Source organism: Pogona vitticeps, chromosome 15 (genome assembly GCF_051106095.1).
Source record: "Pogona vitticeps strain Pit_001003342236 chromosome 15, PviZW2.1, whole genome shotgun sequence".
Classification (NCBI taxonomy): domain Eukaryota; kingdom Metazoa; phylum Chordata; class Lepidosauria; order Squamata; family Agamidae; genus Pogona; species Pogona vitticeps.
Window position 1 is genome coordinate 4,416,230 of NC_135797.1, and position 27,771 is coordinate 4,444,000.

Consider the following 27,771-nt stretch of genomic DNA (forward strand, 5'->3'; position numbering starts at 1 on the left):
AGGCAGGAGCATAAAATACACTGTCTCTTTAAGAGACAGATGTCTGTAAGCTGTACAGAGTGGGATTTCTTTCTCCCCCCCTCTTGTTAAAAAAAAAAGTAAAAACACAAAGAGTAGTGTTACCTGTGGATAATAAGTCTACAATTTCACGACAAATACTTGTTCAGAAATACTGCTCGACGGTTCGTGTAGTGAAACGTTATTCGTTCCGTCTCTGCGGGTCGGTTTTTTTTTTTTTTTTTTGGACAGGTTTCGGGGTTAAGGTTGGGTGTCTTTCCATTTTCACAACACACGGGACGCACGAGAACGACAGCTTATTACAAAAATAAGAGGAGGGAGGTGTGTGTGGGGTGGGGTGGGGTGGAAGAAAGGAACGAGGGAAGAAAAAAAAAAAGGACCCCATGGGGCGCGTTGGGACTGGATTCGCTTTATAGAATTTCTCTGCAGCAAAAAAACAAACAAAAAGAATCCCCACCCCATAAACATCACCCTCCCTCCCCACCCTGTGTTGCAAGAGGCAAAGGACGCCCAAGTGCTTTTGGAGCCAGCGGCTTCGGCCGAAGTGTCCCCCCCCCCCCCGATGACGGGGCACTCCCAGCGGCAATACGTCCGACGGGCCTTCCATGCGCAAAGCGCGCCACTCGTCCTCTCTTCTGTCCTGCGCAAGCGAAAGACCAGACACGCACCATTACGTGCTCTCTCTTCCCCCCCCCCCACACTCCAGCCAGCTCCTGCTTGGGGGTCTTTTGCGGCACCCCACTGCAGGAGAACCGATGCGTACTGGGGAAGGGGGGGATTCCATGGAAGGGCAGCAGTCCCAAAGCCCATTTATTTACCTGCCTGCACTTCTCTGCACCCCCCCGGCTTCTCTTCCCCCCCTTCCTTTCGAGAGGGACATCAGAACGGAGGTGGGGGGGGGGAGAGAGAGAGAGAAAGTTGTTCGGGATCGGGCAAGAAGAAGAGGGGGGGAAAAATAAATTAAAATTGTGACCGTCTTGGACAAAGAACCACAAGGTTTTCCTTAGTACCTTAACACGGACAAACAAGGCACGCACGCGCCCAACACTACACACACGGTTAAGAGCACTGCCTGGGGGTGAGGGGCTGCTCGCCTCCCGGTCACGTCCGCGTCTTAAGTGCTACAGAACTCTTGCATCCGTTTCCGCCTGTCCTCCGGGTGCCTCCCCCAGACGCACGCCGTTCAGAGGCTCCAAGCAGAAGGGGAGGCGGAGTGGAGGGGTGGGGAGGCCAAGTCTTGTCCATCTGTTAAGTCTCGCACACGGGACTCTCCAGGCCGCAGCCTCTTCCTGGGTGGGTGGGGCGGGCGGGCGGCAAGCGCGCGCACGCGGGGGGAAGGTGTCACTTCCTGAAGCTGCTCTCCGGGAGAGCCAGGGTGCGTCGCCGCAGCTTCCTCCCCGAGCCTTCCTCGAGCAGGTAGGTGACGTCAATCGCTGCCAGGAAGGAAAACACAGACGGAAGCTGATTCCAGGGCTCCCCACAAAGTCCTCCAACCCTAAATCCTTGGACACACGAGATAAGCCACTTTCTCCGTATTTCTTAATTTCGCACATTTATTTACCACTGACTGAGCGCAAAGCACTACTCTTAAGTGGTTTGCAGCAACGCACAACGCCAGCGACCCACCCACCTGGCATCACTGCACACTAGGGCCATGGTGTGTGTGTGTGTGTGTGTGTGTGTGTGTGTTGGGAGGGGGGGCGCTTCCAAGCACCCCACCCCCTGTGGATGCTGCAAAAACTGTGAAAATAGCAGGCATTTTATACACAGCATGGTCTTTGGCTCCCTCCGGTGGCCAGGTTTGGAAAACACACCATGGGTTTTTAATTTAATATTTTCAGGCAGCGTAGATACAAACGTCTCGGTATTTGTTGCGTGCATGTGCTGTGAGCCTATGGACAGATTCACGGCGTCGGAAGGGGCCTCTGAGGCCACCGAACCCTAAGCCCACCCCCCACCCCCCTGGGGCTCAAGGCGGGGAAACCCGAAGCGAAGCAGATCAGGCAGAGGGGGTGGCGCCATCCGCTCCGGAACGCCTCTCGCGCTGGCGCACACGTAGGCAGCGTAGGGACACGAAAAGCGCATCATACGTTCGCTACGCGGAGGAAAGGGTGGGCTCCCTTCTTACCGTTTTTCCCTGGGATTTTCTCGAGGAGCGTGAGGAGGATTTGATTGAGCCTCTCTCGCTGCCTGTGGCGCCGATCCTCCGGGGTGCAAGGCCGCCTCGGGGCCGGGCTGCTCTCCTCCGCCTTCGGGTCCCCCTCGCCGCCGCCGCCGCCGTCCTGGGGCGAGGCCTCTCTCTCGGGCTCCTCTGGGCCGCTGGCCGCCAGCTCGCCGGGAGGCGGCTCTTGGCTGGGGATGGGCTCCTCCAGGAGAGGAAGGGGGTCCTCCTCTGGGCCGAGGTCTTTGCTTTGAGACTTGGTACGGTCGGACTTCCACGACGACCTGGGGGGGAAAGAGACGCCCACGCCCACAGCGGTGAGGACCTCTGGAGGACCCCGACCTTGCCCTGCCAAGGAAGCCCCCCCCACACACACACACACGGCCCACAGCAGGAGAAAAGAATCAAAAGCTCTGCTTTCCAGGACTTTGTGCCTGCCCGGCTTTCGGACTACGGCTCCTATAACTCCCCGTCGGTGGGCAGGCAGGCTGGGATTCATGGTCACTGGTGTACAAGCCTTGCTGGTGGGCACCCACCTTCGGCACATTTACGCCAACCATTCCCCATCCTCCCTGTTAGCTGCTGTATTGATCACTTAACCACTGAAAAGGGCTTCTATTTCACTGCGTTGCAGAAGGCCACATGAGGCAGGCAACATAATCCAGCAGGAACCCCTTATCCACGGGATCGGTATCCACTGCTTTGCTTACCCACGGTCTGATAATAGTAAAAATATTTGAAGAAAAAAAGAACACCCCAAAAGTGTTCCTAATGATCAAGTTTCCACAACTGGCCAGAAACGAGAGTCGGAGATCACAGCGTTTGCTATGATAACAGCATTTGCTATAATCTGCATTTTCCAGCATCCGTGAGGGGGGCCTGGAACGAATCTTCTAAGGGTACGGGGATCCTACTGTATAAGGAATTATTTATTTACAGGGGGGAAATTGCTCCATTCCTAAAAGTCACTCCCCAAGAAAAGAAACCTGATTGACACAAGGACTCACCTGCCTCCGTTCCTCTTATAGTTGTCTGGGACATAATGAGGCTGCAAGAAAGAAGCAAAGCATGCCGTTAAAAGCTCATTAGCACCGTCTAGTTACAGCTCAGTGGGAGAAAGGGTCTGTTTTGTGTGCTGGAGGTTTCAGGGCAAGCCTCAGACACACACACACAAACTGCCGCCCTGCCAGCAAAGTTGGCTGAAACCCTGTCGCGCTGAGCTGTGGAAGCGGGAAACGAAACGGCAGCAAGGTGGAAGCGCTCCCGCCGGAGCCCAGCTGTGTTCTGCGCAATCACGCTGGGAAGCGCGCAATCAAATTGTGCCACCGAACCGGGGCAGCGCTGGTCGCCTGAGCGTTAAGACCCAGCCCGCTTCAGGTCGCCAGAACAAACAGGATTCCGGCTGCTGAAATACACCGAACCAGGCTCTATGACGCGGCCCAAGGCAGTTTCCGAGAGCTTCCCTAGCCGGACTCAGAGGGAGACTCTTCCTAGGTTCTTAAAGCGTCTCCCCATGTCCTGGCTCGACGTACGGCAACTTCTTGGGCGTGGATCTCTCCACCTGGGAGGGCCCAGCATTGGAAGAGCGAGGGAAAAAGAGGACCGAACGTGACACAGAGAAGAGGCAGCTTGTGACCCTATGGTGGAAAGCCACAGTCCTCCGGTTTATCGCATCCACAAGCCTGATGGCGCCACCGCCGCCAGGAGGAGGAGGCAAAAGCCACGCCTCACCCCGGAGGTTAAACGGATGCTGTGCATCCTCGTTATGGGAAATATAAATACTGTGAGGTCTGGCTCGATGAAGAGACACAAGATCTGTTTCTGTCACTAAGGAGGAAGGAGGTCTGAATCAACCTCAAAATCTGGTCCACAAGCTTGAGGACGGCGGGCTGGCCATCGGTAGCTTGCTGCGTGTTTTTTATGAACTACGAAAGGCCTAACCTGTTCTCGCATCTTACGTGGCCTTTCTCGAATTCCAGCCGAACCCGGGAGTTTTGATGGACCCTGGGGACGAATACCACCCCGGCTGCCCCCTACGCTTGGAAAACGGAAGGCGCTTACCGAGAAGTCTCTTTTCGGTGTCAGCCTTTTGGGGAAATGGTCGAACGCGTAAGATTTGGTGCACACCGGATAGCGGTTTCGGTGGATCTTGTAGAAGAGGTGGGCCGACTTGTCCAGGCGATAATCACAGATGTAGACGTCCTGTTCCTTCACCCCCTTTGGCCGTCCTGGGGTGGGGGAAGAAAACGTCAAGAGAATCCGGAATGAGAGGACGGGGTGTCTTTTAGAAAGCACAAACCCCCCTCAAGCCACCCAAAATCCTTGCCACACAGCCTCAGAATGGCAGCCATAGAAGGGGGTGTCTACTACCTACATCTACATTCATTCAGTCCCTTCACCCATATAGTCATACGAATACCTGTACACATAATAATACTATACTCATAGGCCATCAAGTCAATTCTGACTTCCAGGGTTTTCTAGGCAGAGAATACACAGGTGGTTTGCCCTTCCCTTCCTCTAACTAGGGGGGAGCCCTGGGACTGTACAGCTGGCCCAAGGCCACCCAGGCTGGCTCTTTCTCCCAGGAGGCCTCGTGGGGGGGAACTGAACTCCCAACCTCTGGCTCCACAGCCAGGTACCTAAACCACTGAGGTCTTTAGCCAGCTATTACCTGTATAAACAGATGTAGCTTATGTGTGGACACGTATACGAGTATGTGCGTTTATACAACATACACATAACACACATTATGGAAAGACTCATCACCCTTGCAAAATTACAAGTTCCCCCCCCCCAATTCATCTTTTCCCAGCTAAAGCATATTCCACATTTTTTTAAAGGATTCAAACTTCACTCTTACAGCTACACCCGTTGAGAGTGTGGGTCAAAACCTACAAAGTCTTTTATGTGCCTCAAGACTCCCTGTTGTTTTAGCTGCTAAGGGACTAGCCAGGCTACTCCCCTGAGGTACAGAAGGTGGGAACGCTCCTGGCAGCCAGCATGAGCGTCCCCTGCCACCGTGTGGTCGGGGTTAATTCTGCATGGTGTAAAAGCAAAATGCAGTACCAACTCCTTTTCCTCTTGAACCTGGAGGCTTTCCTCTGAGAGAGACAGAGAAAATAAAACATTCTCCACCCACCTCTGTTACCTTGGGCATAATTTGCTGAAATACTTCCAGTGGTTTCCTTTAGCTATCTTTTCCTTCCTAAGCGAGAAAGCCCTAAATGATTTTTTTCCCTTTTTCCTTGATAGGCCCTGTCATTCCCCCAATGATTGGATCTACACCTTTTGCAACTCTGGCACGTCAAAACAGGATCCCCCAGAGCACACGCGCCAGGCAGGGCTCACTGGAGCCTGTCGTTATTCTGCTTGCTTTCTCTCTGAGTGGGGTGTGTGTGTGTGTGCCAGGTCCGCGTCCTGGGAATTCCAGGCAGCGGCGCAGAAAATGAAAACGGCTCTCACCTTTGCAATAGGTATAGAGATCCAGCACGCAACAGGTGCCCACCACGGCCTCCAGCGGGATGATTTCGTACAGCGGCACCCGGAACAGCTCGTTGTGGTAGAACTTCCGGGAGGGGGAGTGGTGAGTTTCGTGCGGACGGAAGTAGTGGTGGCCAAAGGCAAACCGCTCGGCCCTGAAGGAGAAAAGAGGGGGTGCGTTTCTCACAAGCTAACACGGTCATGCTAAAACACACACCCACACAACATGCTTCGTTCTCTGTCTCAAAGACGCTCTGTTTCATAAAGCCGACCGTGCCAAGCGTCGCCATCTTGACACACTAGCTTTCCGACTGCAAGGAAGGATGTGCTTTTTATCAGCTATTCAGTCATGGGAGGCCCGTGTAGACAAATGGCAGCCTCCATAAGAGAGATTACTCTTGTTGGAGGGGTTGGATGGATCCTTAGCAGAGGGACACTAGTAGCCTATCCCTGCTGTAAGGGGTAAGGTGATGTTTACTGTATGTCTCTCGCCAACCTAGCGGTTCGAAAGCATGCAAATGCGAGTAGATAAATAGGGACCACCTCGGTGGGAAGGTAACAGTGTTCCGTGTCTAAGTCGCACTGGCCATGTGACTACGGAAGATCAGACAAAAACTCTGGCTCTATGGCTTGGAAACGGGGATGAGCACCGCCCCCTAGAGTTGAACACGACTGGACAAAAATTGTCAAGGGGAACCTTTACCTTTACCTTACTGTATGTCAGGAACCGTCTAGCTCAGTCACTACGGAAAGGAATGGAAGAAGGGCCTATACTCTTTCATTTGATCTGCTGCTTTTGAGAGTGGAAGGATGCGGGTTGAGAAGAAGAAGAAAAAAAAGCTTTTCCCCGATGGAGCCAAGCCTGCTGCTTTGACTCCGACAGAGGCTGAGGAGTGCAAGCAGGAAAACCTCGATGCCCGGCCATCGCTTTACCCAGAAGTGGCGTGCAGGACTTACTTCTCGTTTTTCCACAGCTTTTCAATGCGGAAGATATCCAGTCTCTCTCGGTTGATGTGGGAGAGCAGGCGGTACGACTGACGGACCGGGTGGCCGTCCGGAGTCCTTCGGCTGTCCCTCATCAGGTACACACAGTCACCTGGTAACCACAAAGAAAGAAAAAAATATTGGAAACCATCTCTCTCTCTCTCTTTGCATCCGGGCAGGCTGGATTTCACCCACGCTCGTCAATAGCTGAGCAGCTCAGCAGCTGTGCTGGGGAATGGCTTGCAAGACAGGGCACCTCCCGTGAAGAACCTCTGCCACCCACTAGTTTATAATCTGTTTAGCTCGCCATTCTGTTTCCTACAGTAGAGCAAAACTCAAACAGAACCTGAAAGCAATACAGGAGGACCTCTATATCTGCTAGGGGTTTCGTTCCAAGATGCTGAAAAATGCAATTGCGGTACCCCGGTTTACGAATTTAATGCCTTCTCCGGGACGTTTCGTATTGCGAAAAATTCACAAACCAAAACGCAGTTTCCTATAGGAACGCATGCACGGGGGCGGCGCTATAAACCTCCCAGGACCAATGCATCCCGGGGAAACTTGCTTCGTATTGCGAAAAATAAATAAATCGTAAATCGAGGCATTATTTCAAATGGGTTTTCATTCGTAAACCAAAAATTACGTTAACCGAGGCGTTTGTAAATAGAGGTACCACTGTACAGCAAACCCTATTATAACAATAAACACTATAAATGTGATGGTCTCTGGCTCCCTCTCGTGGCCAGCTCTGGTAACGTTCTCTTCTGAAAATATATACAGTATTTGCAATTTTCCTTTTAAATATTATTTTCAGACTCTGGATAACTGAACCAGTGAATACAGATCCCACGGACATGGGGGTTCTACTGTACTTCTCCAGACCTCCTCCCCAGATGTTCCCTGGAATTGTGGCGATGTGCCTTTGAACATGGAAGTTCCATTTAGTTATCATTTCCTTTTATTTCCAGTTTCGAGGCTTTCTCTGGTTATGCAGCAGCCCAAAATATAGCATCAGCCACGAACTGGAGGGGTGTATCGGCAACCTTGTCAACCCTAAGATTTGCAGATGCTGGAAAAAAATCTTTAAGGGGGCAGGAACAACTCCACACACGCTCGTTTTGTAAACACTCCACAACTGTCCTATAAAAACCTCAATGGCAAGGAAGGTTAGAAAAAAAAAACAACTGGCAAGGCAATGGGGCTGGAATGGACTTTTTCAGGAAGGCCAACCTGATGCCGGTGGGCCTTGAAAGGTTATCGAACGACCACCAGAACCCCCTCACCCCACAGATCCGGGGAAGTCCCCTCGCATCCGAAGTGCGGAGCCGGATAAAACGCCTTTTATAAGGACCGCTTAAGAATGTGGGTCTCGCTCTCTCTGGGGCCTCGATCCAGCAAGAAGGTGCAAACGTGAAGGGGAAGGTACCGCAAGGGTACCCGTTTTGAGGTGGTGAAGTCGAATCGGGTTGTGTGTGATGTGTACATCTCTCTCTCTGAAGCTGCAGGGTGTAAAATGCAGACTGAAGGAAGGCAACCGGGGTTGAAGCATCACGTGACAGCTTGGTGGGAAAAACTGGGAAGGATTTCTCCCCACCCTTTCTGAGACTGGCTGTGATCCAGGTAACTGGCCGTGGTCTGTTCTGAGACTCATCGGCACGGTATAGGCCAGGGCCTCTTTCTAAAAGGCCAGAGGGATCTTTATTTTAACTTGATTCCCTGAGCGCGGGAAGCAAACGCGTCACGATCGACGGGGTAGACAGGTTATAGGCTTTCCACTCCCGCCCCGGCTGCCCCTTCGCGGAAACCCCCCCAAAAAGGACGGATGCTCACCCTGGCGCAGCAACAGATCGTCTCGTAACAGACAAATGAAGTAAACGCAGCCGGGCTGGGCGTAATGAGGTCGGGGGATCATCGGCACCTCCTAAGGGAAAAAGAGAGAAAAAAAGGGAAAGAACGACTGACCCCCTTGCGAGGCGTGATGGCAACCGTCCACGGATTCTCAGCGTCGCCATCATCGGACAGGATTAGACGGCTCAAAGAGGAAATCCTGGAGAGCTCAGGGTTTGAGGTCTCTGGCTGCGGAGTTGGGAGTTCGATCCCCCCCCCCCGCCCCACAGGGCCTGCTTGACAGGGAGACCTTGTTACAAACGTAAGTTTACTTCTCCTGGAAGCGTTCAAGAGCTCCGAATCAGCAAGAGGGGGACGGGGAAGAACTGGAGGCCTCAAGTACAGGACGGAGGGCCTTTTTGAGTCCCTGGGGCCATGATTCAACTCATCCCCTCTCTGGATGAAGGGTGGGCGGGCTGATCGGCCGCAATTCTGACTCCTAGCTTCCCAGCAATCGTGTCAAAGACTGTTTATGGGCTGCTAAGCAAGAACGTCAGGGCTGGGGTGGTCGTCCGGGCCATTGTTGAGGAACCATCAATTTGGTTTCAGTCTTGAACCCAATTTCGTAGGCCAGGCACGTTCTCAGAGGCACTCCGTTCTTTCACGTGAGGCCTGAACGCCACTCCTCTGAGCTGCCGTTCTGAACCTCCGGGAACAAAGAGCTTCCAGCCCTTTTTTGGCCATCCTAATTCCCAGGCCCTGCAAGGCAACTTACCCTATCCACCATGCGAGGTTCGCACTGCTCGCACAGGTAGTGTTCGACGTCCGAGTTCACCCCCATGCAGTCACAGTGCTGCCAAACCTATTGGGAAGAAGACTGGGTCAGAAAACGGAGAATACGGATCTGCCTTTCCCTTTAAGGTTGAGAGGTGCTGGGATTTTTACAACCTCGCAGGCTGCCTTTAGTCTGTTTCGACTGGGATGGGGAGGCTGCCAATCTACCCAGCACTGACCAATCGTTCCTTCCTGCCCCAAAATTCTAAGAGAGCCCCGCCTCTCCGCTGAGAGTCCTCTTCCCCTCTCTGTTGTCAGCTGTCGGTTGATTATTAGTTTGCTTTGATCTTCACAGCTGTAAGTCATTAAATGTTTTTATTCTTTCTACCGCTAATGTCTCAGAATGAGTTACTAAGAACTGCGAGGGCCAGTTCATGAGAAATGGGTGGGCTACTTGGAAGAGCTTACGCAACTCCGTGGCTGTCCATACGTCGACTGTGTATCAAAAGCAGAATTTTAATCCAATTCAAAATTCCGCAACGGAAGATAACACTCTTCTCTTTAAAAAGGCAGTTAACAGAGCAGATTTTCAGGGCCTGCGTTGCTACAGCAGGACACAGGGAGAGCAGCATCCAGCCCGCCTTGATCAGAAGAGTTCATATGCTCTCGAGTCAAATAATGAAACTGAGAACAGGCAGAATTTTGCAAAAATGCACCCAGAGGAGCGTCGGACGTTAGCACAGAGAGGGCCTGAGTCACTTAAAGGACCCATCCACACAACCTGCAGTTAAAAGGTTGGGTAGCAGGCTGGAAAAATAACCACTTCCGGTCAGAACAGACAGCACAGTCCGAAAGTGGCCAGCTATCTATCCATGGCAGCATGCTACTTCTGGACAGCTACAGGACACATAAATATCGTGTGCATAAATTTCCAGGTGCCTCTCCCTCTGCGGGTCAGTTGGGGCCAGCTCCGTCTCCCGAGGGCAGGGGAAGGCGAGAGCGTTGCCGCTGCCAAGACGACCCCCAGCCCTCACCATGCACTTGTCACACTGGATCATGAGCCCTTCGTCCTTGTACAAGCCACAGATGCATCGGATCACGTCCTCGTCCTTCTCGTGGCTGCTCTCCTTCTCGCCCAGGGAGGTCTCGCTGCTGTCGGCTTCGCTGGCCGTCTCCCCCACGATCTCGTCGATCTGGGCAGACGCCTCGTGGCGGGCGTTGTAATAGGCCTTCCGTAGCCGGCAGACGTCCCGGCCAATCGGAGATTTCCGGCCGTAGTATCTCTGGGTGCACAAAAAGAGGACCGGCACGTTTGCTTTTCAAGCTGCCCTTAACCAGTCGCTTCTCAAAGACTTCCCCCCCCCACCCTTTTTCTGCCATGAAACATTGCCATGTGGTCATTTAACTTATTTTCATGTATTTTATTTCATTCATACATGTCCCCCTTAGTGCGACACATTATCTTGGAAGGTCTACAACAAACTAGAACAATATACTAATAAAACACAAACAAAAAAACAAAAGTTAAAACACCTAACAGCATAAAACCAAATGGCACCAAGCTTCCCAATCACAGAAGGAGAGGTACCCTCAGCCAGGGTTGGGGGTGGAAAGCCCCCCCCCCAGCAGCCTTTTACGTTGCTTTCTAAATATTAACAGGAAGGGGGAGTGCTTAATTCGACTCCTTGCCCCTGCTGCTTAAAAATCCAACTAATATCAACTTTCTGTTTAAGTTTTCAGACTCCAGAAATTTCTCGTGAGTTCAGCTGGTTTAAAATTTACCAACTGCACTCATGGCCGGTCCCCAGTTAGGAAGCTTTTTCCTGATCTTCAGCCTAAATCTGGCTTCTGGTCGCTTGAGCCTGTGATGACGACGTATCCTGCACTCTGGGAGGATCGAGTACGGATCCTGACTCGACTTGGATTGACTTAAGGGCACGTGATTATTATTATTATTATTCTGAAACCCATAAAGGTTTCCATTATTGGTGAGAAGCCATTCTCTCGATCCTTAAAGAGCATCCTTGACAGGCAGAAGAAGACGTCAATTGGCTCTCAAAGCCTCCAGATTTGGAATCTTATCAGCCCACCTCCTCATCCCGGGTTCTGCCTTCGATCCCTTGCCCCACCGCTCACCCCCAAGCAACAGTCAAAACCGTCTCTGGAAGCCACCGCCAGCATCAAAAGCTTTCGGCTGAACCCGGCCGCAAACTCACCTCCGTGTTGCGAAAGACCTTCAGCATGTCGCCGTCAAAGGCTTCCACCGTCTTGTAATAGCCCGTCAAAATCTGCTTCTCGATGGTGGCCAGGTCGAGCGGATCCGAGATCTTCTCATAGTAATCTGCGTTTCTAAAGCCGCCGTGGGCAGAGACGGGCAATGTAACTGGCCAGGTGTTTGGCTCAAAACAAGACACCGATTCTCTCCAAGTCACGCCCATCCAACCACTCCCCCTGCCACCCCCCTTGCAGATGATGATGAGAACCTACTTTTTCTTTGGAGGGAGGTTCAGCAAAGGAGCAGCAAGAGCTTGCCTGGAGGAATCTACAAAGGAAGCAGAGACGTTGGTGGAAAGGGTTTACAGCCGCCTTCCTCGACTCAGAACTATCTCCAGGCGTTTTAGACTACAACTCCTGATAATTGTGGGCCGTTGGCTGGTGGAAAAAGGCCACCGGATAAAACCACCCCAGTTTTCCAGCATGGTGGATGGCCTAGCGCTTTCCGAGCGGCTTTAGGGAAGGCAAATGCAGGGGGAATTACGTGGAGCTGTGCATTGACAAGAGACCTATACAGTTAGCCCCGCATTTAGCCCACCCGTCGTCACCTTTGTATGAGATGATGCCGTCGCAGATTTCCTTGAAGATCTGAGCCAGGCGCGCCGCCCGCGCCACCTCAAGGTTCTCTTCAGCGGCAGCGAGCCGCCGCGTTCGAACCGAGCGGGAGGTCTGCAGGGCGGAGAACTGCGTCATGAAGACATCTGGAAAAAAAAGAAAGAGAAACACCTCCTTCACTGAAGACTCGTGGCATTCCAGGAGAATTCGGGGGGTTTGGAGTTCCGCAACGCAAGGTGACTCTGCACCGGGGTCAAGAGGCTGAGAAAGGTCCAGAAAGGGAAGCCAGGAACCGCAGAAAGCTTGCAGAAGTTAGAGGGGACACCGCTGTTTAAGGTGGCATCACAGGGGAAGACTGGGAACACGACACCGCCTGCCGTGGGATACAACCCTCACCGGATTTAATGTTGCCGTCATCCCGACACATCCCATTCCAGCGGGTGTATAAGGAGGCCGAGTGGAGGTCGTCGTTCGTGTGTTTGACTTCCTCTTGCTTCTGCCGGATCTTCTCCCAGTTCCGCACCAGGAAGACGTGATGTTTGAGCACAAAATTTCTGGGAGGGGGAGGGGGAGAGAAAGGGCAGGCAGGGGAGAGATTAGTTCCCCAAGAAGCAGCGGGGCAGACAGAGAAGTGTTACCACCTTGGCTCACAATCACGAACTGTTTCCGGCTCTCAGATACAGTCTACGCAAGATCGAACTGGGAGGAAGGTTTAAAAAAACGGAGAATGGGCAAAGGAGGGGATGATCAGTGCCAGTGGGATTAGGATGAAGGGACAGCTGGGGCCGTTTCTCTACAATCTCTTTGGACATCACCAGGCATTGCAGTTTTCACTACTCATGTGAAAACAACATACAGCGGGACTGCGGTATCCCTGAGGGATCAGGCCCAAGCGCCCCCCCATGCTGAAACACACCCACGATATATTGCATGGGCTCTGGCTCCCTCTAGTGGCCAGTTCTAGCAACGACATCCTGGAAATAAATATAAATAGGTACTTCTGGGTGTTTTGTGTTTTTTAATTATTTAGTACACTGGTTCTTAACCTTGGGTTACTCAGGAGTTTTGGACTGCAACTCCCAGAAGCCTTCACCACCAACTGTGCTGGCTGGGGTTTCTGGGAGTTGCAGTTCAAAAACATCCGAGTAACAAAGGTTAAGAACCACTGATTTAGTATTTTCAGCCAAGTGCATAAGTGAATCAGTGGATACTGATCCCGCAGATAAGGGGGTCCTACTCACAGTTTTAAGCTCTCTGTATACACCATGATTTGTGAGCTGCTTGTCTGCCTTCCTTTTCTGTTTATCCACTGACTCCTGTATCTACAGCACAGAAGCCACCCGGGGATACAGGGGACGAAACTAACGAACGGTTGTCAGTTAGTGAGGCCACTGCAGCAAAACACAACGAAGGGGAGGGTCCCTCACCTTTCCCTGTTGGACATGGGCTTCATCTGCAGCTGGGGAGTCAGGCGCGTCGGGGTACCTGAGCTTTCGCTGGACTCCTCGGGGACGTGGCCCTTCTGTAAAAACAAACGGACATCGCTCTGAGAATGGAATCTTGGCAAATCAACACCCCCTGAGCCGCCCTGGTGCTTAGGATGCTAAACTCCGGAGTTCAACTCTGCACTCCGCTAACACTTAGGCTGGAGATTCACCGGCCCTCTCTGGACCAATTAAGTTCCGCTTCCGGGGCATTTTCGGATTTGATCAGGGCAAGAGAGGGAAGGCTTCCCCGCTCCCCGTGTTTCTGCAGATCACAAAAACGTATGTCAAACAAGACGGCTTGCTCTTTAAGGTGTGCCCCCCCCATCTTTTGCCAAACCTGGAAGCAAGCAAATCAAGGGTCAAGAACAGAGAGAGAGAGAGAGAGAGAGAGAGAGAGAGAGAGAGAGAGAGAGAGAGAGAGAGAAGAGGGGTGCAGGCTAATTTTGGGGGGAGCCACATGCTGGCCCAGAGCATGACTAAGTAACAAAGCGGTTCCTCTGAAAATTGTGACTAGAGTGGGAAAAGGTACGGTTGCCGTTCTGTTACCAGAAAGGGGGTCATTTTGGATCTGACAGAGATGGCAAAGAGACCCAGAAGCACCTGAAATGTAACTCCTCCCCTGCCAGGTCTCATCAAGTCTGAAAAGAGCCTCTTAAGAGTGACCAAAGGTGGACTGCGGCTTAAAGTGAGGACTCTGGCAGGACGGCTACAAAGGAGAGGATTTCTGCCCCTGGACCTAGACGGCCATGTCCGTGGTGGCCCAAAGGAGCCTGGGAGAGGCCCTGCTCTGGGGTTCAAAGGCTGAACACCCCACGAGATCAGGTGGGTGGGTGGCGTGGGTATCCCCATTTCTCTGGACGCTCCAGTTCTTGCACAACTAACATCTAGCCGTGATGTAAGAAAGGAAAGGATTGGGAGAGACTGGACTCCTGGAATGGCTTCGTGCCGAATCAAATCCGTGGCCTCCTCTTGCCGAGGGCTGCCTGCTCCCAAAGGTGGCAAGTGGCCTCTGGTTGGCGTGGTGCAGGGGGAAAGGGGGCAGGGGAGCACACACACACCTCCGCTTCCCTGCACCCGCACTCACCCTCTTCTTCAGCTTGTGCTTGGATTTCCGCTTCTCTTTGGACCGGCTCAGCCTTCTCTGCGCCAGGACCGGCTGGCTGCTGCTTTTGCTCAGGAGGCCGTTGACCCGCTGGCTCTTGCCCCCGATAATCCCTCGGCACCTCTCGAAGCCGCATTTGCAGAGTTGCTGGGGATGGGGGGAAAGACAGAGAGAGAGAGCAAAGCTTGCCTTTAAATGGACGGCCTTCTGGAAGAACCCGTTGTTATAATAATACTCTTTTAAGAGCTGGGAGGGACCGGAAGGAACATCCAGGCCAGCCCCCGTTCGGCAAGCGGTTCAAACGGCTCCTCCCGGCCATCGGGATTTGCAGCATCAGGCTCAGCACCCCAGGAGGTGGTGTCAGCATCCTGCGAGGGCTCGGTGCACTGGGGTGTCTTCTCCGTCTGGCCTTGTGGCTGCTGGGGAGCCCCCATGGCTACTCAACGGGCCTGATAGGCTTCCTCAACCCCTTGTTCGTTCAAGGCGCTGGCCCTTTTGCCTTCACCGCTGGGGACCGTGGCCCTCGTCAGAGCATCTCTCCCTGAGAACATCCGCCTGTGTCCCCCCCCCCAAGTCCTCCCACCAGGCCAGGGGTCCTTCGGGCGGCCGCTCTGCGGTCATCAAAGCAAAACACGGCGTTTCTCAGCCGCGGCCCCATCCTTTCGACTGTTGAGTGAAGACTTTGAGGGCGTCCTCTCTTAATGTTTCTCTGGCTAATCCTCGTCATATTGCCCTGTTTGCTCTCGCTTGACTCAAGTGGTTAAACTGCAGTACTGCGGCCCAAACTCTGCTCACGAACCAGGGTTCAATCCCAGGTAGACGCCTCAAGGTTTGCTCAAGTGTCCATCCTTCTAAGGTCTGTAAAGTAAGTACCCAGCTTGCTTTTCGGGGGGGGGCAGAGGGGATGTGCAGCCTCCATAATTAAATTCTAAGCCCCCCCAAAAAAAGAGGGGTTTAAGTACTCTGGGGTGGTCTAGAAGCAGCACACTTTTTCATTTTATTTATTGTTTTTGCGTGGTTTTTTGATTTCAGTTACGGGCTGTCTTGGTTTTCTACAGGGGGGCTGTTAGCATTTAGTATATTATTCAAGATTTATTTTATTTTGTGTTACATTTGTTTCATTTGGAATGTAACCACCCCGGGTTGCGTTTACCACTAAATGGTGCGGTATACGAATTTAATAAATAAATAAATACATTTCCTGAAACACTGTATCAGGGTAATGTTTATACATCTCACATTACATGGATTGCTATTCTTTCCTTTTGAATAGTAAACAAACATTTCAAATCGAAAGGTTGCAGATTTTTTTTATTTTTTTATTTTTTTGCTGCGAGGCGGCTTGCTCGCCCACCTACTACGGTTGTTTCTTTTGGTATTACAATATCTACTGGGAGCAGACGGTTTTCAGGTGGAAGACTGGCGTAAATCTTCAAAGGAGATGAAGCAATGACTGTAATGGACGTGGGCTACTTTTCCACAAAAACAGTAGGGACTAGGAACTTGAAATACCTTTCCAGGATGACTTATCTTACCCAATGAGTTGTGAAGCAGTTCCAGGCAGGTAGGATTTGATCTAAATCAAACTGATGACAGTTCAATATTTTTAATTGATTTTTGGGGGATGATTTAATTTTTTTTTTAAAAAAAAAACTTTTAAAAGTTAATTCGCGATTTAAATGGTGATTTTAATAGATCTGATTTTTTTAAAGCTGATTTTTATCCGCCCTGGTTCCGCGGGAACACGATAACGAGATGCAAATCTCGTGAAATATGGACGGAGGAGGATCAAAGCGACTGAAGACCCAGAACGCTTCCTGTGCTTCCTGTTTGGATTTTAAAAAAACCCGAACCAAACACACCCTCACCCTCACCTGCTTTTCTACATTGAAGGAGTGGAAGTTGTAGTCGTAGGTCAGCTCCGTGCCAGCCGGCATGTCCTTCAGTGCGTACAGCCCAATTCTGTAGACTCCGTTGACAGACCTGTAAGGCAGAATCGGGACCAAAAAGGAGGTTTCCTTCTGAGTCAGGAAAAGGGCAGCGTGCTGAGGTGGAACCTCAAAAGACCTGCTTCCAATCCCCAAGGGACTGGAAGCAGGTAAGAGCAGAGCAAGCCTGTTGAGATCCGATGTAACTTTTAAGGACGGGGTTCCCAACTTTGGGTAAACCCAGGTGTTTTTTGGACCGCATCTCCCAGAAGCCTTTTCACCGTGAGCTGTCCTGGCTGGGGTTTCTGGGAGTGGCAGTCCAAGAACATCTGGGGAACCACTGGGTTCGGACATCCGGGTGGGGAAACAGACTGTGGCCTAGTTGGCAGGAAAGGGGGAGGGTGGCTCCGTCCCGCAGACCAAGGACGGCTTATTTTAGGTTATCGGCTACAGGAATCAGGAACGGGAACCCCTCTGGAATCAAAAGCGCTCCAGGTGGATGGAGATGGGTTACCCCCCTTCAACCATCACCTACAAAGATGAAAGGCAAACTTAAAAATACAGCTGGTCAGGCATGTATACGCCAATGTTTTGGAGGTGGAAAAGAACTCGGGAACCCATCAAGAAGTGCTCAAGTTCATTTACTCGCTTAAAAACAAACAGCAGGAAAACGGGATGCCTCCTGCATCTCTTCATTACCGGGGGTTAGGTTAGACCGAGGACTTGGAAGGACTAAAGGCTCTTCGGAAACAACACCTCCGTAAGGACTCTCTCTCCTTGCCACTGATGATGCTTTCAGCATTTTCTTGTCCTTTGAACTATCCCTTACCTTCTCCTACCCTTCGCACTTCTGCATTATTATAATACAGTGGTTTGCAACCTTGAGTGACCCAGAGGTTCTTGGACTGCAACTCCCAGAAACCCCGGCCAGCTCAGCTGGCGGTGAAAAGGCTTCTGGGATTAAAACAAAGGCACTCCCTTGTACGGAGCTTTGTGTTAATAAAAAGAAGACAATCTAAGGGATAGGATTCAAAAGGGAAAAAAAAGTATATGCTCAAGGACCAATTCTTGATGCTGCAGATATGATGACCAGCTGGATCAGGAATAGGTGAATGGCTATAAAGTCTAGGTTGGTGAATGGTGGTGCTCACGAGAGGGGGAGGGATAGACAGCAGGCAGGTCACAGTCTGCCCACAGGGAGCATTGTTTTAAGGAGCTATACAGCACATTTGAAACAGGCAAAATACGGTCCGTCCAGCCATCCGAACACAGAGATGAATTTGGAACAAACATGCCATGAATCAGAGACTTGAGTTGATATCCTAATAAACTGCACGGATCCATAGAATGACGGAGTTGGAAGGGGCCACGAAGGCCATCGAGTCCAACCCCCCCCCTTGCTCAAGTCAGGAATCCAAATCAAAACAGATCTGGTTGTCTACTTTTATCTCCAGGTTTGGAGCGCTCACCCCTTCCTGAGGTCATGGATTCCCTTGTCGTCCTGCTCGAACAGTTAGGAAGCTTTTTCAACCAAAAATCTGGCTTCCTGGAACCTGAGCCCATTGGGATGTATCCTGTGCTCTGGGCGGATTGAGAACAGATCCTGACCCCTCCTCTGAATGACAGCCTTTCAAATATTAGAAAAGTCCTCTCCTACCTCCCCTCCGTCTGCTTTTCTGCTTGTGAAGATGCCAACAGACTTAAAAAGCGCTTCGGGGATCCCCCGGGGTCCCCCTTTCTGCAGCCCTCCCCCTCTCTGTTTCTGTTTGCCCGCTCGTTTGCTAAAGGGGCCACAGAGGGCCCAGCTCGGTGCCGGTTTTGGAAAGGGAGGGCGCGGGCGACGCCGTCGCTTCCCGCGGGGACCTCTCACCATTTCTGCATCTCGCAGTTGGGGTTGCAGCTGTGGTTGATGAAGCGGGCCTCGTTGCCCATCCGGTAGCTGTCGATCACCATCCCGCTGTCCAGGTTGAGGCAGTAGTGGTCGCTGTGGTTGTGGTACTGCTCAATCATGCGGTTCCTGGAGAAGCGCAGAGAGGAGAGACTGGGAGAAGGTCCATGGCCGGCCGGCTGACGCCTCCCACCCTTTTCCGCTCTCCCGCATGGGGCCGTCTTGGGGCGACCCGGTCCAACCCCCCAACCCCTGGGGGCCCCCCCTTCACAGGGCCTTACCTGAACTCCTGCTCGCTGACCACTTCTCCCAGGTACTCAATGATGAACTGCCCGGCCTTCAAGGGCTCCTTCGTACGGATCCCCCAGCCCTTCTCCTCGGCCCGGAAGCGCTCCAGGCACTGCACCCACTCATGCCTCTGGATCCGCTGGTTGCAGCACTGCTCCCCGCAGGGGCAGGTGTTGGGGGAGCACTCGGCAAAGATCATCCTAGAAGCAGAGGGACGGGGAGGGGCTGAAAGCCAGCAGAGCCTGGGGAAACGGCCGGCCGGCGGCCGCCAACCTCTCCGCTGGGCCAGCCTAGGATGTGCTTCCAGGCAAGCCCTCTCCAGGCTGTCCTTCTGTAGTGGCCCGTTCCATCTGGGCATCCTTCGAGTGGAGCAAACCCCCCCCCCTTAAGCTGCTCCGCCCAGCTCACAAAACAGGGAGATGTTAACGGTTCTCCGTTATACCTGTTCAGGCAGTCATCCAGGCAGCCCTTTTTGCTGACGTCCTCCGGTTTCTTACAGTTGCAGGTGGTGGCCTCGTAACCGGAAAGGGGCTTTACGTCCACGTAAACGTCTGGGAGTGGAAAAAAGGGGGGTGGGTAGGGATTCATGATCAGGTTCTGGAATCTGAGACACCCCACCCCACCCCAAATTTACTCCGAGGATGAGCCTGAAGCAGGACCACAATACTTGCAGGGGATCGATCCCAACCTTCCCCCCTGCAGATACTGGAAACAGTGGATATGAGAAGCACGTAATTCCAGCTCCCCTGGTGTCCATGAATGGTTGAAAGAGGGAGCATTTCCCTTAAGCCACCCTATTCTCTGGCTCCATCTAGTGGCCAGTCCTGTTAATACACCTTGGGAATGTGTATTTCTGGGGCTTATTAATTGTACATTTTTTCAGGCCGTGGATACTGATCTTGCAGATACAGCGGTCCTCCTGTAAAGTCTCTCCTTCATCCCCTCAACCACCAGAAAAGGTAGCAGGAGCTACCTGGAGAGAGGGGGGGGGTCAAAGAGGGCACGGTAATGGAAAGACCGATGGCTGGCAAACACACCCCCATCCTCCCCCCCGATCACAGAACCCAGAACACCCAAGCGATATAAATGTAAGATTACTTACTAGAACGGATTTTTTTATAGAGCGGGACATCTGGCTTTTTATACAACTGGAAAGGAAAAAAAAAAGAGGAGGAAAGGTCCTTTAATATATTACAACATGACAGCTTTGGTAAGGAAGGAAAGAAAAGGAAAAAAAATTCATTTTGTCCCCTCCTCATTGCCATGTGAGAGGATTCAATTTCTCCAGAAAAGGGACCTAAGATTTCCTCTCTGGGGAAAAAAAAAACAGAAGAAATTGGACTTGCACGTGGACTTGTGTTTTGAAAACGAGCAAGTTAACGGAGCAAACAAACTTTGGACTGGCCTGGATCCAAAGAACAGTGAGACGAAAGACAAGATGCCCTAGTTTTCTTTCATGAAGGCGCCTACGAACAACCAGGGAAAGAGTTTCCTCCGAGTAGAGGAAAAGACACTACAGTATGGAAAAAGCGAAGGAGGAGGAGCATCCAGTGTGGCGCAGGGGGGAGAACGGAGCAGGCGGCTAGAGGTCGAAACCCTCTCAACTGGGAAGAGGGGGGTCCCTTTTCTCTTGGGTCAGGAGACCCGTGAATAAATCCAGGAGTGTGACTAGCTTGGGTATTGAAAGGATGCTCCCTTGGTCCACATTAAAAAGCAGCCTTGAGCGCAGTTCCAGCTAATGCCTCCTCTATCATCCTATTGCCTTCTCCAATGGGCTGTGACTCTCTGGGATCTTCAATTCCCAGTCTGGCTATCCAAAATCCTCTGAAGTCGGATGCTGGCCATGCTGGTTGAGCGACTAGGGGTGAGGTGCAGGCTGCTTTAGAAATGTCAAGAGACCGAATGTGGGCAGGGGTTTCCAACTTTGGGTGATTCCCCGAGGTTCTCGGACTGCAACTCCCAGAAATCCTGGCCAGCGCAGCTTGTGGTGAAAAGGCTTCTGGGAGTTTTAGTCCTCCCGAGAACCTCGGGATGGCCCAAGGGTTGGGAACCACGGCTCGACATTCTGACGCGGAGGGTCTCCAGAGCATGCAAGGATAGCGAAAGGAGAATGCAGTGGATGGGAATCCAAGTTACAGAGGGTGGAAAGCAGCAGGCCTTGCAGAGGGTGTGGAGGGAATAAAGCAAACATGGCAATTTCTTTGAAATATGTACATCATACGGGAGAGTTTGCTTCCTCTTGCAGAGCGAGCCCCGATTTTAATACCCTGCTCAGCAGATGCCAATCCTCGGGTGGAACAGTTTTGTCTGGAGGAGGCGGTTTGGGGGGGGGGGGAAGAGGGAAAGACACCACCTTATTTTTAGCAGACAAATGTAAGCTCCTGAGAAAGAAAACGCAAGAAGGGGGGTTGGTTCGGTGCTTTCCTTCCCAGCCCAAAAACGTTGGCTTCTAAGTGGGAAAATATCTGTCGACGTAAACCTGAAATAAAATAAAAAACCTCTACTCTGCTCGGGAAGGAGTCCAAGGAAAATAAAGGGTCTGAGTTTTTTTTTTTCAGCGCTGCTGGCAGAACATCTGAATTCTCCAGAGGCTGGGGTTGGGGGGGGGAAGAGAGAAAGATTCCCTACAGAAGAAGCTGAGCGCTATCAGAATAAAAGTCCCCAGCAGGATGAAGGGCGAGGCGGCAACGAGAGGGGGGGAAAGGAGGATATATTCCAAGAGAGGAAAGACTCGAAGAAGGGCTGGGGGGGGGAGGAGAGAGAAGGTGTTCAGGGAGGTAACAGAAATGGTCTGCAATAAATATACATTCATGGATTCTCCTCCCTCTTGCCATCAGCAAAAGATTCCTCCGTGTACCTCTAGTTGCAGAGACAGCAGGAAAACCACATCCCGTGCTTCTTAAAGCATCCGAAAATGCAACCTTGGCAACTTTTGACATTTTTTATATTGGGGGGGGGGAGAAAAGAAAGGGGGGAAAAAAGCCAGCCCCTTACCTGATTGTGTTTCCACTGCCAGAGAATGTCATAAGGCAACTGGAAGTCGATCCGCTTTTGGCGCAGGTATTTTCCTGTAATGAGGGAAGAAAGCGAGATCAGTTTCTCTTTCTTGGTCTCTTCCTCTACAGGGGGTGGGGGTTTCCTCTTAGTGGGACAGGACCTGGACAGGGTGTCTTCAGTGACAGAGGGTGGGGGCGGGAAATCCAGGATCAACGGCATGCACAACCCACCGGTGAAGTTCTCCTTTGCAACACTTAAGAAGCGCAGAAGGATGGCGTTGGAAGGGGACCCATCAAAAGACATCGGGTCCTGCTCAAGGCAGGAACCCAAATCAAAGCAGGTCGGACAGGGGGCGGCCCCATTTCCTCTTGAAAGCCTCCGGCGCTGGAGCGCTCACCCACCTCCCGAGATCGCCGGTTCCTTTGTCGTACTACTCTAACAGTTAGGAAGTTTTTTTTCCCTGACCTTCAGCCTAAATCTAGCTCCCTGTCGCTCAAGCCCATGATGACGTGTCCTGCGCTCTGGGAGGATCGAGAACAGAACTTGGAAAAAGAGTCGGAACGGCCCGAGCATGTTAAGAGATGCTTTGCTTGCGTACAGACAAAGAGGTTTATCTGTTTTAACACGATGAACGGACGACCGGAGACTTCGAAGAATCCTCTTCTGTGACGTGGGGCAGGAGCCTTGTGGCACAGTGGTTAAACTGCGATTAAGCCTCTGCTCATGAGCTAAGTTTGATCCCAATAGGCTCACGTAGCTGGATCGAGGCTGACTCAGTCTTCCACCTTTCCAAGGTTGGTAAGCTGAGTACTTAGATCACTGGGAGTGTGTGTGTGTGTGTGTGGGGGGGGAGGCAATGTGTAGCCTGCATAATTAAATTGCAAACAGCCAGAGAGTGCTTTAAATTCGATGGGGCAGTGTATAAGCACGACATTTTGGTGTTTCTTTTTCTTTGCCTCTGTGTACACCTTTCTAAAGGTCCCTGTCATCCTCAGAAAAGCCTATTTTGATTAGACCAGCCGCCTGCGAGGCTCCACCTGGTTGCCCCTTCCAAAACCATCTGGCCCAGCAGGCATCAGCCCCTGTAAGCGGCAGCAAGCTTTGCACGCAGATTCCATGTTAATGCTGCCTTTTGACTATCATCAGTTTTGCTGCCTGTGTATATCTGTGGGAATAAAACAACCGGACTTAAATCCAACTGCTCCTTTCCATAAGAGTAGTACAGATAGGGCTTACTGATACACGCACGTGTTGGCTTTCCATCTGGCAACTGATTCATAGGTTCTACTCTAGAAGGAACTGAAAACTGGATTTAGCCAACCCTGTGTATAATTTTCCATTGCGTGCCATTCTGTAATGACGCGTGACATTCTCTCCTGCTCTCCTTTGGCTAAACTCGAATACATGCCCTCATCACGTGCTTTAAAAAATAAGAACACCATGGGCTCCTTTTCCCCCTCCCAGGGCTGTTTTTCCTTTTAAGTCCAACGCCGGCTGTTTTGCACATTGGTCGCCTCCCTCCAAGTGGCCGTTGGTGAGATCCGGATTCCTGGACTCCTTCTGGGCCTTCCTGAACCTGCAAGCTTACCGAGCGTGCTGGAATTCCTTCCCTTAAGTGAGCTATCAAGAGACCATGATCAGCCATCTGCTCTAGTGCGTCTGGACCTCTTCCTGGCAGTAGCTAACCAAATTAGGCACCTGAACGGAACTACAGCTTGGTATGAGAGACTCCGGGGATGAATCTAGCTGCTTCTCAGTCCCACAGGTTTTTAATGGGATTTTATTTTTATTTCCCCCCTTCTCTCTCCTTCAGGATTTCCAGGCCAACCCAATGTCATCAAGTTTTCATCCCACAAAATCTTGCGGGTGCATTATTTCTTAGATCCAGCACAGGAACTACGCCGTCCGCCAGAGGACTTCCTAGACGGCACCTGGCCTCAACGCTAGGATCTTATATCATGATTATCACCTGCTTACTTGAAAATAACCAGCCCCCTTAAGAAACTGAAGCTGACTAACCCGACGAAACTGCCTGAAATGGGACAGGAACAGAAAAAAAAAAGGTACAAAAAATCCTGGACAGGTTGATACTTCAGACAAAAACAAGCAAAGAGCTGTCAAACTTAATCTTCTGCAGTAAATCGGTGGAAAGGGTCGTGTTTCTCTCCTGCTGGCCCTTCAGAGAGGGCAGCAGACCCCTGGGTTCCCAAGGGATTCTTTGCCAGGGAAATACATTTAAAAAATAATGCTGGCATCAAAAAAACCCCATCAAATACAGTAGGATCCTCATATCTGCAGGGGATCAGTTCGAAACCTCCTGGCGGATGCTGAAAAACGTGGATCATAGCGAACGTTATTATAACCGTGAATGTTGTAAACATGGTCTTTGGCTCCGTCTAGTGGCCAGTTCTGGTAACTTCATCATTAAAAATATTTATCTTTTTTAGTATTTTTAACAAGTCCTGTCCTCAACAGCCTTGCTCAAGCTCTTGTAAAACTCGAGCCTGTGGCTTCTTTGAGGGAGCCCGTCCATCTTGTAGTTCGCCTTCCTCTTTCCCCTCTGCTGTCCACTTTTCCCCTCCCTCCCTTTAAGGAGATTTAAATGATGACTCCGAAGCTCCTCAGTCTGGGAGCGTTTTCTAGACAAAAATTGCACACAGGGCCTGTGCCGACAGGAGCGTATTTGGTACAGAAATGGAGTCTGATGTTGTTTTTAACCTGCTCCAAGATCAGAGAGCCAAAGACGCTCAGATATAAATAAACAGCTATGCCTTAAAAAGCAGCTCTCTCGCCCTGGCCGGAGTTGGGACATGGTAGCAAAGCAGACAAAAGGAGATGGAGGAGGGGAGAGAGAGAGTGTGTGTGTGTGTGTGCGCGCGTTTCAGGTGGATGTTGTCCCTGGCCTGGATGTCAATCAGATACACAGGTCTCTCTTCTGCCCCAGCATCAAATCTTTTCTGAGGAACGTACTGGAAGGGGGAAAAACAAGAGGAGCTGTCGCGCAGTCTTCGCCACTTGCTCTTTAAATTTTGTTCTTTTTTAAAAAAAAAAATATTTTCAAAGCCTCAAGTTGTGCCTGGCAAGTTCCAGGAAGCAGCAAAGTCCGCTGGGAATCTGTTTTCACTTCTATGACCTCACTGGGTAAAACAAAAGGCTCTTTCAAGAGCCTGGCAGCCGGCCCAGAGAGTCAGGAACGCTCTCTTTCTACACACACACAAACACACACACACACACAGAGAGAGAGAGATACACACAGACACCCCTCCTTAATAAAGGAGGCAGCCAGACAAGAGTTAGTCCAGCAGAGAAATAATCCTCCAGTTAACATGATTCAGGAGAGGAGAGGCCACGCTGCCCTTAAGCCAGGAGGAGTGATTAAAGCGGCCTTATCTTTTGGGTACATGTTTGTCTGTCTCTCTTGGCACAAATCAGCGGCCAGGGAGGGGTGCAGGGACGGAAAAGGGGGCAGAGCTTGGCCCAGGCGAGGCTCAAGTCCCTCCAAAAATGGGTCCTGATCCCGGGGAATCTTTTAAACCGGACCGCAGAGGCCAAAAGCATCTTTCCAGCCCTTTTGCAGATTAAGAGAAATGTGCAAAGCACCCCTCGTGGCGCAGTGGTTAAAACGCTGTACTGCAGCTAAAACTGTGCTCACGACCTGGGGTTCAAATCCCAGGTAGCCGGCTCAAGGTTGACTCAGCCTTCCATCCTTCCGAGGTCGGTAAAATGAGTACCCAGCTTGCTGGGGGGGCAATGTGTAGCCTTTATAATTAAAATTGTAAACCGCCCGGAGAGTGCTTGTAGCGCTATGGGGCGGTATATAAGTCCAATAAATAAATAAATAAATATTTATTTCTTCACTTCCAGCGATGAACTCCCAGAAAGGGGGGGGGGGGTTTGAAAACAGGAAAGGGAGAGGTGGGAAAACTGACTCCCTTTTTCTCCCCCTCTTATGAACTGTTTTAAATGGGTTTTAGTACTGATTTTATTTATCGCTTTTAACATAATACTCGTTTAATTCTTTCCAAAACATTGGCATACTTACTTTTAAAAGCTTTTGAACATAGGCTGTTTAACGAAGTTAGGCCCGCCTTGGCCCCCCCCCCCCCACTTTCTTTCTTTCTTTTTAAAGGAGAAAGGTGGGGCAAAAAAGATTTTAAATAATGATGAATGAATGATGAGACGTGAATGACCAGCCACCAAATGAAAGCCGCCAGTAGCACGATGCAGGGCTAACGAAAGGAAGCCCTCCTAACCTTGGAGGATTGTCTTGAGGAAACTCAACTGCCACAACAGGTAACGAATGGCTGTAAACCTCACTTAAAAAAAAAAAAAGATTGAACAAATCCTCAGAAGAAAAAAGGTCTCCGAGTGGCAGTTCTTAGTTAAGACAGCTCGGTGGAACCGCCGCATACAGAGACGGTGCAACTCGTATCTTACGGAGAGAAATGCAGGGAGAAGCTAAGATGATTGACGCTGGGCTTGGAATCCCATGGGCGGCTGGGGGGGGCAGGAATGGACACTAGAGGGTCTTCTTTTCCCATCTGTACCATCTCCTCTTGGGGAAGGTCGACTTCCAGGGTCAAATGTGGACCCACCTACCCTGCCCTGGACTTACAAAATCTACCCGGCTGTACTCCAGGAGGATTTGACTTATCTGATGAATTCCTCGTTAGAGCTGAGGGTGACTAACGGTCCACGCTGTTAACGTCAAAGATGAGAAAGATGTAAAAATCACCGATAACAAACATCTGAAATAGTAGCTATCAGATGTCTGATAGAATGCAATAAAAGAAATATAACCAAGGAGCAGGAGGAGACCAATAAAGCAGCTGTGTTTTCTCCCGAGGAGACAACAGTGTGGAGGAAAACTGGACCCCCCCCCCAAGGGGCACTCCCGGGCAAGAGTAATCGACAAGAAGGCTTGGCCCTGTAGGTCAGACCTACAGGTTGGGCTGCGCAGAAGAGCCGGGGCGGGACTACAGACCACATGCCGCGTATATCACTCTGCCTTCCCATCTCCACTACACAACTCTGCACAGGTCGAAGAACACAACGGCCCCGATGCCCATCTTTCCCTCCCCTCTGCCTCGTGAAGTCACATCCCAAAGTCTTCCCTCTCTGGGTTCTGACCACGTCCACGGGTGAAGCGCTGATCTCGCGCCAAGTTTCCGAGGAAGGCGACAACGACCAAACGCCAAAAAAGATTTCTCGCTGATGCTTTTTAAATCTTCCTCCTCCTTTTGAAAATGAACCTTTATGAACGGTTTGAGAGCGCTGGTTAGAAAGATCTTGGCTGGCTGGGAAAGAGACCAGCTCTTTTACCACACAGCCTTGCGTCTGTTTTTATGCTAGGTGCCGGAACTAGGATCGATACGAGACGGAAGAAGCTCTCCCCCCCCCCCCGATCCCCTCTTTCTTCCCTCCATTTGCTAACTCCAACCACCTCACCCTCTCTAGCCACTGAGGACATCTGCCTGCTAGGCCCACCCGCACCCCAGCTCAGTTCGAGGGGCCCGAACATCACCTTCGAAAGCCATAAACGTCCTCTGGCTGAGAGGAGGTCTGCAACATGGAGGGCTGACTTACCCACATGAATCGGCGCCGGGAACAAGCCGTACTCGTGTTCGCCAGGGGTGTACTCCAGCTTCTCCTTCTTTAACTGGATCAGTCGGCTTTTGGGGCTGAGGAGGAGCAAGAAAGAGATGGGATAAGCACAAGCCGCGTTGTACGGCATTCCTAAATCCTGGGGCAGGAGTAGAGAGGTAGCTGCTGCAGGCAGGGGTGGAGAGCGCGTCTCGTCAACCTGGAAGTCCGAACGGCACGCCTTTTTGGATCCGAAATGTCGCTGTTGGGGGCAGGGGCCTGACTAGATGCAACTTTTAATTCTGCGATGAACCATCCCAGCCAGGGTTTAAAAATAACAGTAGCAAGGAGCCACCACAACGGTAATGTACGCACATCAGCAGCTTTGGGATTGACTGTGTGACCTCAGCAGGCACAGAAAG

The 27,771-nt window shown here is 51.3% G+C and overlaps 1 protein-coding gene across 1 annotated transcript in view; it reads right to left on the reverse strand.

Annotated features, from left to right (window-relative positions):
- Positions 1 to 1,217: 1,217 nt before the first annotated feature.
- Positions 1,218 to 27,771, reverse strand: part of ASH1L (ASH1 like histone lysine methyltransferase) — a 66,930-nt gene continuing 40,376 nt past the window's right edge. The window contains exons 7-28 of the mRNA XM_072984283.2: positions 27,353 to 27,447; positions 21,764 to 21,837; positions 19,872 to 19,917; positions 19,212 to 19,320; positions 18,763 to 18,969; positions 18,464 to 18,610; positions 16,540 to 16,648; positions 14,648 to 14,812; positions 13,504 to 13,598; positions 12,473 to 12,630; positions 12,070 to 12,222; positions 11,735 to 11,789; positions 11,464 to 11,596; positions 10,282 to 10,530; positions 9,249 to 9,335; positions 8,477 to 8,567; positions 6,620 to 6,758; positions 5,645 to 5,817; positions 4,241 to 4,407; positions 3,187 to 3,227; positions 2,147 to 2,463; positions 1,218 to 1,451 (exon numbers count right to left, since the gene is read on the reverse strand). Coding sequence (XP_072840384.2) covers positions 1,360 to 1,451; positions 2,147 to 2,463; positions 3,187 to 3,227; positions 4,241 to 4,407; positions 5,645 to 5,817; positions 6,620 to 6,758; positions 8,477 to 8,567; positions 9,249 to 9,335; positions 10,282 to 10,530; positions 11,464 to 11,596; positions 11,735 to 11,789; positions 12,070 to 12,222; positions 12,473 to 12,630; positions 13,504 to 13,598; positions 14,648 to 14,812; positions 16,540 to 16,648; positions 18,464 to 18,610; positions 18,763 to 18,969; positions 19,212 to 19,320; positions 19,872 to 19,917; positions 21,764 to 21,837; positions 27,353 to 27,447 — 2,902 coding nt within the window. The 3' untranslated portion in view covers positions 1,218 to 1,359. The remainder of the gene's footprint in view (positions 1,452 to 2,146; positions 2,464 to 3,186; positions 3,228 to 4,240; positions 4,408 to 5,644; positions 5,818 to 6,619; positions 6,759 to 8,476; positions 8,568 to 9,248; positions 9,336 to 10,281; positions 10,531 to 11,463; positions 11,597 to 11,734; positions 11,790 to 12,069; positions 12,223 to 12,472; positions 12,631 to 13,503; positions 13,599 to 14,647; positions 14,813 to 16,539; positions 16,649 to 18,463; positions 18,611 to 18,762; positions 18,970 to 19,211; positions 19,321 to 19,871; positions 19,918 to 21,763; positions 21,838 to 27,352; positions 27,448 to 27,771) is intronic.